The 18,095-nt window shown below is 48.7% G+C and overlaps 1 protein-coding gene across 4 annotated transcripts; it reads left to right on the top strand.

Moving 5' to 3' along the window:
* Positions 1-972: 972 nt before the first annotated feature.
* On the top strand, positions 973-18,070 carry LOC105699079 (SPARC-related modular calcium-binding protein 2). Of its 4 annotated transcripts, none has more exons than XM_012423789.2 (10): positions 973-1,691; positions 9,082-9,241; positions 10,554-10,928; positions 11,737-11,961; positions 14,867-14,917; positions 15,827-15,907; positions 16,036-16,269; positions 16,342-16,514; positions 16,823-16,988; positions 17,135-18,070. In XM_012423789.2, exons 1-10 carry the CDS (start codon positions 1,614-1,616, stop codon positions 17,212-17,214), a joined length of 1,623 nt encoding a protein of 540 aa, XP_012279212.1. In that variant the 5' UTR covers positions 973-1,613; the 3' UTR covers positions 17,215-18,070. The 4 variants fall into 4 exon arrangements, with proteins under 4 accessions (XP_012279212.1, XP_012279211.1, XP_023289660.1 ...); XM_012423788.2 differs by having other exon boundaries at positions 14,837-14,917; XM_023433892.1 differs by lacking the exon at positions 14,867-14,917.
* Positions 18,071-18,095: the final 25 nt, after the last annotated feature.

The raw sequence follows: 18,095 nt of genomic DNA, 5'->3' as shown, positions 1-18,095 counted from the left end.
AAGCGAAGGATCTTCGGGGCCCGACTTTAAGAGCGGGATACTTCGACGGGAGATGAGATGGAAATGTTGGAAATCGGTTTTACTGCGGACTTCGAGGTCTCGGGAACGGAGGGGGGACGAGACGAGGAAAGTGCCGATGAGAAATCTCCGGAAATCTCACGTCGATTTCCAACAGCTGAGCATCGGGGGGCATGCCGACCTCCCTCGCAACCGCGGGTTGCATTAAATGCTACATTCCGATGCCGGTAACCTGTTCTGAATCGGTTTCGAATTCCCGGTGACTCACGGATCTTGACTCGCTCTCTTCGGGCCCCTCTTCGTGCTTTATAGGCCCCGGGAGTCGCGAGCGTTACCGTTAACTCAGGGTTAAGTCCGACGAGCGATCTCGACGGCTTAACCGATCCTTTCGTCGCAAAACCGAATTTAATGGCCTCCGGGTTTAATGGAGCCAGGAGCGCCAGGGGGGATCGGGGTTGTCGCGATTCCTCCCCGGATAGCTCGTCCATCGAGACTTAATGCGAGTTTAACTAGAACCGATCGAACGATTCTCGGAAAGGGCCTCCCTCGAGCCGAAAGTCGTTCCCTGATTTTATTTTCATCTCGTTTCGAAAACGACTCGGTACCCTTCGAGGAACCATTAGCTCCGTCCCCGATAACCATCGTTTACGCAAACGACTTTACGTCACCCTCGATACACCCTATTTCGTTCGCACCCCTCCTGACCCGATCCCACCCTTTCAATTTTTATCATTCCTAAACGTCGATTAAAAGACCAGTACACCCATCACGGTGAAAATCAACGTATATACCAGAACTGGGGTAACTGATATAAATCCATTGATTACTTTATCCGGGGTCTAGTTCGCTGTTATTAATCTCATTTTTCTGCAATTTTTGGTAACAGCCGGTTTTTATTTTCAGGCCCAGAAGGCGGTGCGCGGGGTGGGTCCCCACACGTGGAATTCGAAGATACCCTGGATAGGTGCCCCTGCCGGGGGTGCCAGGGGTACGAGGGGGCCGAGCGGGGCCGAGCGGGGCCCCTACCGGCCCGGCGATATCGGCGCACTTCTCTCCATCCTCTTGGACGCGCCGCGTCGGGGAAGCGTCGGACGAGGCCTGGCATGGTATTCGTGGTGAGACAGGCCTCCGACGGCAAGTGGCGAGCAGTGGCAAGTGCCAGTTGCTCGCCGGCACTTGCCACGGCTGGTCGGACTCGGCCGCAGAAGGCCCGGACAAGTGACCCGAAGTCGCGAGGCTTCCCTGGGCCCCCCGGAGAAGCGCAGCTCTTTTTGGCCCTCCCGGAGAAGCGCGGCTCTTCTTGGGCACCCTGGAGAAGCGCAAGCCCCCTTCGGCCCCCCCGGAGAAGCGCGAGCCCTCCTGGCCCTCCCGGTTAAGCGCAGGCTCGCCAGGTTAAGCGCAGCCCCCCTTTGGGAAACGGGATCGAGGGGCCGGTGCGCCCCTCGGCCGGCCAGTGCCGATAACCGTCGGGCCCGGACCCCGAGGACGGCCTGCCATGCCACGTGCGCGCGCCGCCGTGGCCCCCCGCGAGTGACCGCCCGCCCCCTGCTACCTGCGACGCACCTGCCGCGCCGGCACCTGATACCCCCTTCAGGATGCTGCTGCTCCCGAGCGCCTCCCTCGGGCTTCTCTTACTGCTGCACCTAGCCGCGGCGGATTCCTCGCCGGCCAAGGTACAAGGCACTTTTTGTCAAGGCCTTTTGCTTCATTTGCGAGTTTACCTTCCTGTCTTGACTCCACCCCGGGAGCGAGTCGAACCGGAATGAGGATTTTACCCTCTTTCGAGGGATATTAACGGGGCTCGACTGCATGCGTTTCTTTGGGGTGGGCTTTATGCTACGGTGCGAGATTATCCGGATTTTTTATTTTTTTTTTTTTATTTTTTTTTCTCTCCTGACGTTTCATCGATTTAGTCAATGACGAATTTCTGAGAGATGTGTGGAAATTGGGATTGGTTTAACTGCGACGTTAGTGGTTCTCCTTTATCGGGTGTCTTCGATTATTTATACGTTGTTGCGTTAACGTTGGGTATAGGCCTTTGTTTTTACGATTGCGTTTAGCCGAGGCTTCCTGTGACTATCTTTTAGTCGAAATGATTTATCGATGACGCCGAGGCGGGGATGAAACTGGCAACCTGTTTTCCTTTATTTTAATAACCTCCGTTGACGACCGTCTTCCTTCGATTAAATCAGCGATATTACCGCAAGCCCGACGGCTCGTAAAGTGTCGGAGATATTTGAACCTTTTCCAGCCGCTTAATATGGAGATTAATCCGGGGATTCCGCCGATTGCCGTTTCCGCGAGCGGCCGACTCGCGTCTTACCTCCACCTCGGCGAGTGATTTCATACGAAATGAGGGGACGAAATGAAATAATTAATATCGGCGATTATTCCGAGACGTCCCTTCCTCTTTTTTTTCGAGCGCTGGTTCCCTTTTCTCGTCGCGAGGCCAAGTCAGCGGGTAGGAAGAGGTTTTTAAGGCCGACGACGGAGGTTAATTCGATGAATTGACCGTGTAACCTCCGGGGATATGGGACAACTCTGGCCAAGTCGACACTTCCATGGGGAACGAGTATAGATAATGAAAGAAAAATCAAAAATATTAATTATAACACTTTCTTCTTTTTTTTTTTTTTTTTCCTCGCTCCCTTTTGCGCGAAATATACATTTCGATCGTCTGATCCCGCTTTGGAGGAAACTTTTCCCCGGTTACGCTGCAGTGAGACGCAGAAATTTTAATACGAAAAGGATAAAATTAAACATTTTTATTTCTTCTTTTTTTTTTTCTTTTGGCAGTCGAGGAAAGATACATTTCTATCCGTCGAGAGCGATTCGAGGGGCCTTTATCGTCGATGTGTTTTCGCGAGTTCGCGTTTGAGAACCCGCCTTGAGGAATCCGGACGTGGGCATACTCGACCACTGGATTCTTTTTTTTTTTTTTTCTCAGACCCCGTGTGTCGATATACGGCTGACCAGGTGTCGGAACGATAACCTTTTTTTTTTTCCCTCTTTTCGATATTTTTCTTTTATCCCCTACCCTATGATTTTACAACCGCCAGCTGTGTACCGGAACGAGGAATGCTTTTTTATTTTTATTTACTTTTCGTATTCATTTTCTGGGATTCAATTTTTTTTTACGGGAAATACCTCCACAGAGTGTCTAGGATGTGGACATTTTTTTTCCGAGTTTCTTTTTTTGGCGTTAACGTTAACTTAGAATAATGAGTAAATGGATGCCGCGGTGGTACAGTGTCATTAGCGAGGTGCAACCGTAACGCCGTTTTTCTGGTGGCCGTATCAGGGAGTCTTTGGCAAATAGAAGCAGAGCTGATACGAGGAGGGTTTAGAGCGGGCGAGATAAGGCGAAGGGCGGGTAAACTTTATTAGACAGGGACTCATGGCCATCTCCAAGATGGAAATTCTTCTGTCGATTTTTTTTTCCCCTCCGAAAGTTGAAAAAAAAAATCATATATATATCGTCGTATTTCGATTCCCATGATTTTTCTTATCCGCGAGGCAAGCCTTGATGCACCGTTGAAAGAAAAAAAAAGGACGAATGAATTCACGAAACGCCCACAAAAAATGAATTTCATGAAACGTCACCTATTCTGAAGTGCTTATCCAATAAATTTCCCTTATTTTTTTTTTTTTTTTTCTCTCTCTCGTTAATCCTAAGAGGGAACGTTTCATTGTCGGTCCTCGGTCTTCCGGCGAAAACGAAGCTCCGTGGAAACGAAAAGTCACGTCGAGTGTCCGGTTCTCGGGGTCCTTGTATCTCCTCGGTCAAGTGGCCAATAAGTATAACGGAGAGCTTGGTTATTTTCTATAGGTATGCGTACCCGTGTATACGTATGTTTATGCATATGTGTACGCCGGTTTTCGCGAGCGTCCCTACCAAGAATGTGTCCAAAGAAACCCGTTTGGCCGGAGAACGTGGACACCTCCTCGAATTCCATCCAACCGGATGAGATTCGGGACACCCGGCCGATCGTCGATCGTTATCCCTCCGGGGGAAAAAGACTTACGGAATCGTTCGTGAGGCCATTTTACCCGGCCCGATTGAAATCGAGAGTCGCCGTTAAACGCGAGCCTTCTGTCAACCCTGTCGCGTTATCGGCTAATTTCTTCAAAATTAAGACTCTAATTAAAAGTAATCCGCGACTGCTCGGCCGACGTCTCGTTCTCCCTCGAGACCGAGAGTCCTGCGGCCAGTTAAGGAGTATCTCGGAAATTGATTTAATTGAAAAAAAAAATATATATTTAATAGGAATTCCACGTCTTTCTTTCTTTCTTACGGTGGGAAGGCAGTTCAGGCGATGAACTGGGTATGTGGAAATTTGTCACCGATATTGCGCGTCTCTTGAAAATCGACCCCAAGGCAGTCGGAGTAATAACGCAAATCGCAGGTGCGACCATTCGAGATGGTCGTTTAGCCCGTAGGAGAGGCTATATAGACACGGTGACGCTTGTTTGTCAGATGCTCCTATTTGCATGTCGTTAGACAGAGTTAGGGTCGTTTGTCCGGTCCGTTTATGGGCCAAAGGTTCCGGACTCTGTACGACCCATAAAAAGAAAAGCCGACCATCAAGGGATCGCCTTGACTTTCCATGGCCAAGTGCTTCTCCTCTTCACCGGGCATTTTTTTCCCCATTCCGTTTTATCACCCCAATCTTTATCAACTGATGCCTGGTAATCACGCCGGAATTTTTTTTCCACTTTTCATGGGACTATTTCATTTTTTTTCTTTTTTGTTTACATCAACAGCGCGAGGATAAATCTTACCGAAGGGGCTTTAGCTAACGGATCGCCTTTGAATTTCCCTGCATACCTCGAATATCCGCGTAATACGCTCGATTCGTTACCGATAATTAATGCGAACAGCCGCTCGAGAATATTGAAGTGAATTTCATGGGAATATTGAATTAATAATTTTTTTTTCTTCTCTTTTTCTCACATCAACAGCGCGAGGATAAATCTTACCGAAGGGGCTTTAGCTAACGGATCGCCTTTGAATTTCCCTGCATACCTCGAATATCCGCGTAATACGCTCGATTCGTTACCTATAATTAATATGAACAGGCGCTCGAGATTGGTCGGATTATCCGGACGAGGTTTCCATTAAAAGCGATCGCGACTCGCCGTGGGAGAGCGAGGGAGACGGAGAGGAAGACCTTTAGTTACCGTATTCGCATAAATTCCGGGCGATGATATAATAATATCTTAATATTCAGGGGAGCGGGCGAGGGGAGGCTTTACGAGCTAGGCTTAGAATCGAGGGAACTGGTTGTTCACTTTCGACCGAGATTCGAAATTGCGCTTGTACCGTTTCCCCGTGTTTACGAGTTACGCGTACATACATTCTATGCCCATTTATGTACTCCTCAATTTCTCCTCTTTTCGGCATGCACGTATGAACATACTCACATTTATCAGGCATTTTATCATTAGGGGAGAAAAACGACGCGGCGTCTCATCTCTCTTCTTTTTCGGCCGAGGGGCCTCGTGGGGATTCCCACGAAGTTATTAACGTAATTAACGGAGATGGTCACAAAGTTCGATTGTTCGCCCGACACTGGGTTCTTCTCCATTCGATGCGAGGATTTTGGTAAATGGACCGTAACTTTTTTTTTTATTCCTTTTTCTTATTAATCGCCTCCTTTTTCATATCGTCTTGTTCGCTCTTCTTGTCTTCGCGTAAATCGGCGCGCGGCGAATGCGCGGGAACGGCTCGGCCAATCGGAAGCCTCGGTGGCGGCGCATGCGCGGACGCGCCGGCACTACGGACGATCTCCAATCGCGTTATGTCATCGGCGTAAGAGTGACTCCCGGCGTTGGGTGCGCGTCGTAAATATCCCCCGACTGACGTGCCGGTCAATAATTACGGATGCACGAGGAGACACGCGCGCATCGTAATATAACGTCCACCGGACTCGCAGGCCATCAAAGTGGCACAAAGGGGCCACTATACGATGCATCTTTCATCCGCGTTACCGGCAGCCTCGAAGGATGAATTTCCCGCGCCGGGACCCCTTTTTCAAAATGGCCGCCGCCTTTCGGACGCCTCCGTATTTCAACCTCGTTAAAATTCCTCCACGCCTCAGATCGAGAGATTCCGCCACGTTAATCGGACCGTTCGGACTCGAGGCTACGCGAGGGATATATCGGCGTCGAGCCGTTGCGGTAATTCCCTTGTATATATACTTATATTCGAGAAATTCGGTATCCGCCGCCATTAGCCGCGAGGCATGTCGGGTACGCTGTCGGACGCGGACGTTTTGCTTCGCGTCTTAGAGAGGTCTTATCCTGCGCGTTGAGTCGTGGAATCGACTGGAATTTTAGCCCCGTTTGATCTGTCTAGCCGTACCGACGTGTATTAATCGGCTTCTTAATCCTTAAATATGATAAACGTATCGGGAACGGGCGCCCCCGCCTCCGCGGTTCGGGAAGGAAAAAAACAACATGGCGGCGCGTCGCGGACGCGTGTATGGCGCCGCTCGATGTTTCGTCATAATTATACCTAGCAATCGATTTGCCAGGACGGAATGCTGATATTAGGCGCCGAGATGCTTCGAATTCTATCTTAGGCTCTTAAGGAGCGACGAGAAGCGGACGATCGTCCCAGAGCGGCGCCAACGACGCTCACCTCGCGCATACTTTATATCGATCCCTCGTTTGGCATTCGATTCGCGCTCGGTTCACGTGTACACACGTACTTCTCCTATATTAACGGCCCTCGCAGGTCGCTCCGACGTTACGCTATCCGTCAAGGGTTCTCGTTACCTTCTGCACATGCGTCACCGCGGTCACGTGGCCGAGCGCCGCGAGCGACACCGCTTTACATAACCTAGAAAATCCTCGCAGAATTCAGTTAATTGGACTGAAGGCGCACAAAAAAACGGGATAATTCATTCCGTGATGAACGCGTGCGATTCGATATATATATGTAATTGAATATGCGTCCAATAGAGTGCAAAAGTAGAATGCAATTCAGGAGTTGTACTAACCATGTGTAGGGAGAAATAATTCGAATTAATATTCGAATCCCTTTAACTTTAAATTCCGATGTTTCGAGACGTTTACTGTGACCTCGCCGGAATTGAAGAAATACCCGAGGCGTCCTAATTCTAAGTACTCGTCAGATAAAAATTGATAAGGCGTTTGTTTTCGCGCATAACTAACCGCGACGGAGGATGGCGAGCCTTGGAGGTAATTTTAATTCACGGCACCTCCTAATTTTTTTTTTTCTTCGTGAAAAAAAATTCTCCCGTATCGCTACCTTTTAGTGAGTCGTGGCTATCAGTGGCCGAACGGTCCTTATGATAGCCGAAAATGGAAATAGTGAGTATTAACGACAGGGTTAGATTATAAATGTGCCTTCTAAGTTATGTCGAGGCTGCGTCGATGGCGTTGATTGTTTGTAATTAATTCCCGACATTTTAGGTACAGGGTCTTCGAAATTAAGACCGATTTGTCACGAAGGACTCGAGGTGGTTACGTCTCGATTGGCGCAAGATCGATCCGGCGTTCCTTGTAAATATTCATGGATTATCAACCGGCACGTATGAGACGTCCGCATTGGCGTAACGTGGGCGAGGACCACTCAAAGAGATTGACGTTACAATCGGCCCGACACATTACGGAGCCGTCCTCCAAGAGCCTAAGTGCCGGTTTCCTGAAACAAGAAAGTGGGATGCGAGTGTACGCGGGATGCGTTAACGCTAAATAAATCCACGTGTCGCGTAGCGTCCTGCGATTTGCGAGTCGGCATTTCTGCGGGGTCCGCGACCCGAGGAATCACTCGATCGATTAGGCAAAAACGGATTAGATCGGACGACCCGCTCTTATGCGCGACTTTGTACTTGGCGCGGAACTCTACCGAGCTGAACGACGAAACGGAGGGTCGGGTCGCGGGCCGACGCGATGCGAGCCCTCCAGGATCGCCGACCGACTTTCAAGGAAGACCTCGATTATTTCCCGCTGCTTTCTCCGTGAGATACGAGCGACACGCACTGTCGGATGCAACGAGGCCTAATCTCCTCGCGTCGTGCCCCGGGTGCCAGAGAAATGGCTTTTTCCTAGCGAGAAAACCTCCGGGGAAGAGCCGCGTCGTGTTTCGGAGATTTTTCCTTTTTTTAATCGTCATACCGAATGAGATACAGGGCGTACGATGATGTAGATACACCGATGTACCGATAAGATACGCAAAGTGGCGGTAGACGTTAATGGGCTCAAAGTATGACTCAGTCTATTTACGTTCGCGCGAGCATTTAGTTAACATGGTAATTTATTTACTTTTCTTCTTTGATTTTTTTTTTCTTCTCTCTCCAGCGCAAGATCCTGCATTTTGCAGGGAAATTAAAGATATCGTGCATGTCCTCGATCCACTCCTGATGCTTTTCTGGATTCGTTTTCGCCTTTTTTTTTTTTATTGTACGCGTAAATAGTTTGTCCTGGATTTGTTGGACCTTGCTGAATGCTTATGATCCGGTCAGATTGCGCAAATTATAGAAAGATCACGTCCGGTGTGAGGGGGGCCTTAGTCGGCGCGAAACTCGCGTGCAGGTGATTGCCTTGCTCGGCTCGAGGTATGATAAGGTAACACCTGGGCTTCGATTTCTCACCTGGATCGACATTTGCACACCTCGTTAACTTCCGCCAATGCCAATTGCCGGTAGACACAGGTGTATCGGCCACGGCAATGCGATTAATGGCGCCCGATAGTGCACCTCGTGAATGCACCTGACGGCATTCCGCAAAGATTCGAGCGGCGATACAGGGCGATCCAAAATCGCCGGGGAGCCTTTCGCTCGAATCCTTGGAAGAAATCGAGAAGAAAAGCTCCCTTGCAGAATTTCGACCGACTTGTAGTTCTCGAGATATTTGGGAAACCCTGACCGAAGCTGCCAGCTGATTTTCCAACGTCGACCCCACCTATCTCGGAAACCACGAGATCTTCCAAAAGACCCTCTTTAACGAGGAATCAGATTTTCTCGGAGATAATCTTTAATTCCTCGTTCATTCGAGATTATCGGCCTTTGTAATCGGATTACTCTCTGTTCGCAGGAGGACTGTAAAAGGAGGATAGCCGAGTGCACGATGAGCGGAGGGAACAGTGCTCCAGTTTGTGGCAGCGACGGTGTCACGTATCCTAGTCAATGTCAGGTCATCTCTAAGCAGTGCCAGGGTGTCTCTCTTCTCGTTAAGCACACGGGACCTTGTCCAGGTGCGTGCCAAATTGAACACGTCGAGTCGGACTATAAAAATCCTGATTACGCGAGGTATAAGCATGCCGGTCAGGATCGAAACTCGCAAAGGACAATCCGGTGGTGGACTCATCGAGCGGCGTTCCTGTTGCGTCCCCTAACTAATTAATCAGCTGTTCACGACTCGGTAGCGTGTCGATGACAGGAGTGGGTGTCTATCCGGCTGTAGCGCAATTACTCATATTGGTTTCTCCGTGACGCCATGTTCGCGGTTCTTATCCCGTTTATTATGGACTCGGTCGGCCCGGTAAATACACCTATGTCGCCGAGAAAAACGCCGGCTAGAAATAGCAACTGTCGCGGGCAGACGAGAGTCGATCGTTCTCTGCCCGCCGTCGATCCCTCGATCATGATTTACCGATCGGCAGGGGAGGTCATCTCACTTCTTTTCTCTCGGTTTCGACCAGTTTATATTAACGAGCCCTCGTAAACGATGACTCTCGTTGTTAGATGGAGGTAGGAAAAAAGTGACACCCGGAGATAACAATGTCGCTCCTATTTACCCGAGGAGCGAGGAGGTGCTAATAAGGCGTGACGCCTTAACCTCGAATAATTGCATTCGATTCCGAGGGAATTAATTCACATTCGATTCCACTCGGCACCGAGGGGATTAGGCCTCATTGCTTTTTATTTGACACTAATCGATCGACGCGATCCGATTGGTGCCTGCGATATCTACGGATGAATCGACGACGGCCGTCCGGGTGATTTCGTTTCACGAGGGGTTTAAGTGACGTTGAAGGCGAAATTGCACTTTGAAGAGGCGAGAGATTGCAGGGTAGAGAGGAAGGTCAGGGATGTTAACGTAAATTGCTGGCGGCCCTGTGTTTTGCCAATTAAGTTTACCTTTCTTTTATCTCGCGATTTTAACCATTTTTTTTATTCTTCACCTCGTGAATCATTAATGTTATTTATTATTATACCGAAATGTATTTCGATAAAAAAAAAATCATTTCTAATCGCCGCCATGTTTCTCGGCCCCACTGACAGCGCGGTCAGGTTCACGTTGCATGCTCTGCCAATTTAATTGTTTTTCTCCCGCGAATCATTCATGTTAATTAATATTAATCCGAAATGTATTTTGATTAAAAAAAAATTGTTTCTAATCGTTTAGATACGCCGCCATGTTTCTCGGCCCCACTGACGGCGCGGTCGGGTTCACGTCGCATGCTCTGCCAATTTAATTGTTTTTCTCCCGCGAATCATTCATGTTATTTATTATTGTACCGAAATGTGTTTTGATTAAAAAAAAAATCGTTTCTAATCGTTTAGATACGCCGCCATGTTTCTCGGCCCGACTGACGGCGCGGTCGGGTGCGCGGCCCTCGTGCCGGGCGGACGGCACGTACGCGCCGGTGCAGTGCCACGAGGAGACCGGGTACTGCTGGTGCGTGACCGCCCAAGGCCGGCCGATACCGGACACCTCGGTAAGACACCAAAGACCAAGATGTATGAGACCCGGATCCCGATCCGCTGCTTCTACCAGGAGCGGCCAGCGCCGCCGCTCGCCTCCCCGGAACCCGCGCAGGCAGTACCCCGACGCCCGCCACCGGAACACCTGCGACCGCCACGAGAGGTCCAAGTTCAACGGGAATCTCATCGACAACTTCAAGATCGAGTACCGCAGGACCAACATCTCCGCCGACGGTAGCCGTCTCTGTGATAACCTCGAGAAATCGCGTTTCTCCGACCTCGCCGTTCCTCGAGATTCGTCCGACACTTTGCTATATTAATTCATTTAATATTAATCCCTTCCACGGTCTGAAATCTCCCCGGTCTATGTAAACGCGGTAAGATATGTATCTATGTACACTTTGTGTATATATATATATGTACGTATGTGGACCAGAGGGTATAATCTAAAGAAAGTTCCCTCGATTCCGTGCAACGTTCTCGCGGATGAATCTTTATACGCGTTATAATAGCGAGTGACTTTTTGCACTGACCTCGAGGAACAGCGAGAACCAAGATGTGGGTAATCTCGGCCGGGCAAAAAGTCAGGGAACCCCTTAAGGAGTAACGCCGCCGCCGTCGAGGAAAGGTGACGGAAAAAGCTGCAAGGTGAACGCCGCAACGAGCCGGCCTTAAGCAATGTCAGCGATATTGCTCATACTGGCGCCAGCTCGAGGCGGCAATTATCCCGAGCAATTACCGAGCATTGACAACCGGCAGTCGCGGTGGATTTTCTCCTCTTTCTCTGAGGATACTTTATACGCTTTGGAAGCGCTCGATTTTTCTTATTTTGTCAATTCTCTTTGAATAAAATCGCCGGGATGATATTCTCTCGGGAAATTGCGACTTCCCTTCAGGTACCGATGGCCATGTCCACCTTGTCGCGTTTTCCTCGACGGGCAGTAAATTCGTAGTCAGGTTTGAGGTCCCCAGGTATTAATGTTTAATGATCTTCGATAAATTCCGAGTTTATGGATTTCTTTTTTTTTGTACTTTTTTCTAGGAGACAAGAACGTCGAACGCGTCCTCTCCTGGAAGTTCATGACCCTGGATAAGGATGGCGATGGTTTCTTGGACAGGACCGAGTACAGGGAGCTCAGGAGGCTCGCCAAAAAGGCGGTACGCCCGAAAAAGTGCGCCAGGACTTTTGCAAGGACCTGCGACCTGAATCGGGACCTGAAACTATCTCGCCAGGAATGGGGAGCTTGCCTGGCGAACGATTTCACTCGTAAGTCGAAAGCTGAGCCGCCGCTAACTGGACGTGGCAAATTATTATCGATGCCGACTGTCAACGGATCGATTGGTCTGTCGATAATTAGCATAGTTATCTGCTTCACCTTCCAGTTACTGTACTTCGCTTTGCGGATTGCTCCGAAAAAATTGCAAACAAACGTGGGTTCTTTCTTTGACCGTTCACGGTAGGCGGAAATAATTTGCCACACCTGAATTAACAATTGGGACCGATAAAAGAGAGACTTCTGCAGGTGGACGAATTTCATCCTGGCGCAGCATCCGGAAAAAAATTTGCATATCGAGGGGAAAAGAAAAAAAGTTACGGATAAATTTTTCTTTCTCTGATTTTCTTTTTTTTTTTTGCATGAGCGAATCGTGCCGGATGATCCGCCAGGTCTCGCATGTAGTCGAAGGTAGGAAGTCTCCCCGGCGTGGTTGCCTCGTTAACGATAATCGATAATTATTAATTAATCACGAAATAAATCCCCCGGGGTGTTGGGGCCTCGCTTCGAATTGTCGGCTGACATAATCGCACTCGCTTGTATCGCGGACTCGACAGCAAACGAGCCAGCGGCTTGTTCGCGCGTTAATAACTGACCTTTCCCAGAGCCTGACAATCTTTTCGCTTTTTAACGGCCCAAAGCTGGTTATACGAATAATCAGTGCCGCCTGCTTGCCTCGCGCGATTCGCCTCACTATCTCGCGGGCTAATTTTCGCGTTTTACCGATCGCGATCTCTGCATTTCGACGAGGTGCTTTCTCACCGACTTTCGACGTCCCCGAAAGTGTCAGCACTTACTTCCCGAGTAAATCCCTGAATTTCTGGTCCCTCTAATACCTAATGCCTAAAATGTCCGAACCATTTAAAATGGTCACGAAAAATTCGTATCTAGTGGAGGTCAATCCACGACAAGTGCACGCGATCAGCAGGTCTCTCGTAAATATTCACGACAAAAAGTCTGACGACCCTGGGATGCTTTCAAATTTGGTGGATAATTTTTTTTTTTCTTTCTCCCCACAATCCATTTAAATTTCAGAGACCGTTGTCGTGGTTTCCTGGGAGGCTCTTCGTGACAATGTCCGTGGAAGGTCGATGCTCTCGGTTGGGAGGAAACGAGGAGCGAAAGGGTGCCAGACTTTTCTCTCGATCAGTGACCGTATCCCAATGTGGCAGACTCGGTTATTTCCGCAGGATGTCATCTTTACTTCCGGTCTTGCCGAGCTCCTAAGCGAGTACTGCCGGAAATAGTTTGCCCACACCGCGGACAACTCGCCATGGGCGGAATTTTATTGAGACAATTGGCGCGGCGCAAACTACGCCCGACTGTGTCCTGCCCCACCGTCTAATGCTCATGCACTCCGTAAATCATCACCTACGCCTTCAATGAAAGGCCCAAGCTAATTCGATTCGCCGGAAAGGAATTCTGGCGCACTCCTACGCAACCAGAAAGGCCCGCCCTCGAAGTCTTCTCTTCAGCGCGAGCCATCTCCAGGCACTAAAATCGAGATAAAAAAAAGAAAAACAGAGAGAAAGAATCCCCTCCGCCGTACAAGATTTTCACAATTTCTCAATCATCGAGGAGCATTCGCCCTCGAAGAATGTCTCAACAGTCGACTGACGAACTATCCGAAAATATGAATTAATTACCAAACACTCCTTAGAGACTCGCACGCCTTTTCATGTTTTTTTTTTTATTTAATTAGGGCCAATTTATTCATATTTATTCGCTCGTCGCGATTTGTCTCGTATTTAAATCCCATCCAAGGGGATGGTGAATTTTTTTTTTTCTTCCTTTTTTTGCTGTTAATTAATCGCCCTAAGTACTCGGTGCTCTAGTCGCGAATTTCCCCGACACGTGGGGCTCGTTTCTTACGGCGAGCCTCGGCATGACGTCGGCCTCGGAAACCGTATCGCTTGATTATGTTGCCGATGTTGCTGCGGGCTCTTTCGCGGAACCGTCGACTCTCCTTCTTTGCCTCTTCGCTTCTTTGCCTACGTGCACCGTGTACGAGCGCGCTCTCGCAGCTGCATCAAAGATACGTGGAACTGCCTCTGCAGTTCCTTCTTTTTTTTTTTTTCTTCTTTCCCTTCTTGTCCCCCTTCTTTCTCTCCCTTTTTCCCTCCCGGGCTACACGTACACCCGACACGGTGCTAGTGCTAGACCTAGAGTATCCCTCACGCGAGTCGGCTTGCATCGTTGCATCGATAAGGCCGGCCTTTTGGGCCTTTTTTTGCCTCTCCTGCATGGGACCTTCGTCGGCTTGGATCTGCCCGAGTAAACCAACCGAGGTCGATTTTCCCGGCCCCCAAGACCGAGAAAACCCACCTGGGACCTCCTGCTAAACCAATCCAGGAATCGACTCGGTGTTACTTGAACGACATTTATTTATTTTTTTCTATTTTTCTTTTTACACTATTTCACGATTTTTTAAATTACTCCCCTGCTAAGGGAGTCGACGATCATGCTTCTGGTCCGTCCTCGACGTTGGTCCAGGATGTCGGTTTGGTCGATGTCTAGTAACAATCAGGATGAAAAATCTGAATGCGTTTATGGGGAATCCGGATGTCGACTCCTGGTCGGCCGAGGAGCAGTGACTTTTCTCGGTGAACGAGTCGAATCGAAATCCGGGGTTATCGGCTACTCGTGGGACTTTGATAAGCTCGTAGCGCAGGGTGCATCCCCTCCTCGCAGGGATATGATAGTCACCGGTGGAGTCCGTTTATCCGTGAATCTGTACATCTGCAATTTTGTATATCTCCCTGTAAACCCCCCCGCAAGAATCCCCCTACCGCTCTCCACCTGATTGACACACACGACAATTGTCTAGGTAAAGCCAGTCGGCTGAGTGATGTAATTATTATCATTTAGTACGTTTGTTCTTGTCGCTGAACCCTGCAGACGAGCGCCCCGAGGTCCCTGAGGCCCAGAGGACCCGGGCCACGGACCAAGGTGAGTCCCTCTTCTCCAGAAGGCCCCCCACGTTGGTCGACCACCCCAACAATGCCCTGATAACAGGAAAACCCCGATGATAAGGCCCCAACCGAAGTACACCCCCTCGGACGAGACCTTAACTAATTTAACAAAAGAAGTCTCGCGAAACGAGTCGAACGGAAATTTGCCTTGAAGGGAAACGAAAAGAGAAACGCTACTTTTATTTCACTTCTTTTTTTTTTTTCTTATTCTTCCCTGCAAGAGAGAGGTATTTTCAAAGAAGTATTTCATCTCCGCGAAGCGTTCGTTTTCCAAGGAATCTCTGTTCGCTCTTGAAATTGGCCGGATATTGTTTATTCATAGACCCTTTTTGTTTTTTTCTTTCGCACCGTCTCCACCTCTGGGGAACAACAACAATTGTTGCGTTGTTGAGTCGCGACCAAGGTGGTGGTGCTGCTCGTTTACTGACGAGACCTCGCGAGATTTAGGGAATTCAGGGTACTCGTATCTTCCACTATTAGGTATTATTGTTTAAACAATTTGGGCGACCATGTCGACGTGCGCGATGTCACCACCCCCAGTGGGCACTGCCCCCTCGCGATTTGAACTTCGATGTTTTTTTATTCCTGTCTTTTTAATTCATTAATTTGTTTATTTAATCTTGTTTAATAACGTTAAGGTGGCTTAGTTTTAATTGCATGCGCTTGTATTTATCTGGACTCGTTGAGAGACCGTTTCGTGAGATCCGGAGGGTGGTGACGGAATTTTGTCTAAATTACGTTTTCTAAATTCTGCGCTCTTGAAATAGTCGGAGGAGTTTTATCATTCGCGGGAGACTGTCTGAATTTAATATTTATTCCGAGAAGGTATGTCCTGGGAGGAAAATCGGATGTCAGAGGTTTTGGAATAACGATCTGCGTTTCTCAGTTTTGAAAGGAAATCCTGCCCCGGTACATACGAGACCGACCTTCAATGACGATCCTCCGGACACCAAGGAAGACAGTGACGGTAAGTCCTTTTTGTCAATTTTTTTTTCTTCTCTTCGTTGACATTATTTTTTACCAACGTCCTTGGTCTAATAATTTCCATATTTCCATGGGAAGAAGTACTGGACGGATTTATTTTCTTCTTTACAGCGAACGACTGCATATCTGACAGGAAATCGGTCCTGGACGACCAGAAGCAGAACTCCCAGGAGAAGTTCTACATCCCCCAGTGCACCCCGGATGGGAGGTACCACAAGGTGCAGTGTTACTCGGGGTACTGTTGGTGCGTCTACCAGGACACCGGGAAGCCGATACCAGGGACGTCCTCGAAGGACAGGACGCCGAATTGCAACCCGGTACCCACGCCCAGCCGACCCATGAAAGGTGAGACCCATCGTTCCTGAAATGAAAGGGAAAACTAAGGAACTCGCTGAAGCCTTATCTTTCCCCCCACAGGGTGTCCGGAGACGAAAAAGCAGATGTTCCTAAGGGACCTGATGGACCTGATGCAGAAGAAGATGAAGGCCTCCAGCGCCGACTCCGAGGAGACCACCGCCGAGTGGCAAGCCTCGAAGGAGGAGCGAATAGCCACTTGGCACTTTGTTATGCTCGATAAAAATAAGAACAAGGTGCCTGTGTACATTTTAAACGATCTTTTCGCGCTCGTTAATCCTCCGTTTAACGAGCTTCTCAACGGGATCAAGGTGTCGGCTGGATCGATGCAGAGACGCGGAATCTAGAGAGCGCATTCCGCGTCGTTCTCCTCTCGGTTCAAGAAACTTATCCCCGCAATGGCGAGGGAGAATCGTATGGTAGATTGTTAGCGTTTGAAGGGATTTAAATCGACCAGCTGATTCGAGGGGGTGTTAATCGTCCGAGTCTAATTGTAAGGATGATCGTTTAAGGAGTGGTTGAAGAACCATGGCCTTTATTCCAGGTGCTGGAGAGGAAGGAGTGGAAGAGCTTCCGGACTATGGTAGCTAGCAACAGGCAATTACGCAGGTGCGGTAAAAAGCTGCCCAGGTACTGTGATATCAACAATGACCGGCGAATCAGCATGACGGAGTGGCTGAGCTGCCTGAATGCGCAACGGCCCACGCCAGGTTGATCAGTTTTTTTTCTTCTTCAAATAATTATCTCTTCGGTATATTTTTCTGGACGATGGACGGCCAATTGTAAATCTTACGATCCATTGCTCGTTGCAATTACCGGTACTTGAGGAGGATTAACGAGTGTTTGTCTTTTGCAGCTGAGAGCTCGGAGACGTCGACCTTGAAGTCGAAGCTGAAGGGACAGAATCCACTGGATCGGTTCTTGAACGACGATTAGTCCTCGTGGAGTTGTCTTTTAACGACCGAACGAGAACTCGGAGTCTCGGAAGAAAATTATGCTGCCATTGTGCGCGCCTTCGCCGAGGAGGCGCGACCCTGAAAACGATGTTTGTACTTTTCTATCCGGTGATAAATAATGTCACACCCTTCGACGGCTGTACTTGCTAGGGAGTCCCGGGGCGAAGGAGTCGACGCGTGGTCGGAAGGGTTCAACGTTCCATGGAACGTTTAACCGATTAAACGTGCAGACAGATGTAGATATTTATGTGTTTGATGTTGCGGTGCTACGGCGGATTTGCTACTTGCATATCCAGGGCGAAGCAAATTGGCGAAGGGTTACCTGAGGAGTTAGGAGAATGCGAGCGGTTTCTAGATTAGGTGGAGAATACTTTTCTGAAAAGTTAGATTAATTAACGACTAGCTGGACCGATTGGATTAATTGTTGAGTTTGGGCGAAGGTTATGTTATAGTTTATCCACTAAGTGAAGGTTCATCGAAGTTCTCCTAGTGCCGAGATAAAGCCTGCGTCACCAAGTTCCCGAGAAGTAGAGAGCTGAAGATTGTCGATAAATAATTGCTCCACTTTAGAATGTCTTGGTATTAAGGCACGTCGAGAGATGCGGTCTCTTCTTTTTTTTTCTTTTCTTTTTTTATTTAATTTAATGCCTTACCCCGTTAAATGCAGCACTCTGTCTCGTAATTAATAAGTACGAAGGTAATTGTTTCTGTAGGAACTTTCCCTCGCCTCGAAGTATCGTTAGTGTACTTTTGAACTACAATAAGCACACGAGTGCGTCCTTTGATACTCAATACTGATTCTCATTAGCTTCATAGCGCTCCACGGAATCCTTATTAATCATTCGTTCGACATAAGCGATG

This window comes from Orussus abietinus, unplaced genomic scaffold (assembly GCF_000612105.2).
Source record: "Orussus abietinus isolate OABI.00-Male unplaced genomic scaffold, Oabi_2.0 scaffold3, whole genome shotgun sequence".
Lineage (NCBI taxonomy): Eukaryota > Metazoa > Arthropoda > Insecta > Hymenoptera > Orussidae > Orussus > Orussus abietinus.
This window is presented reverse-complemented; position numbering and strand designations above follow the sequence as displayed.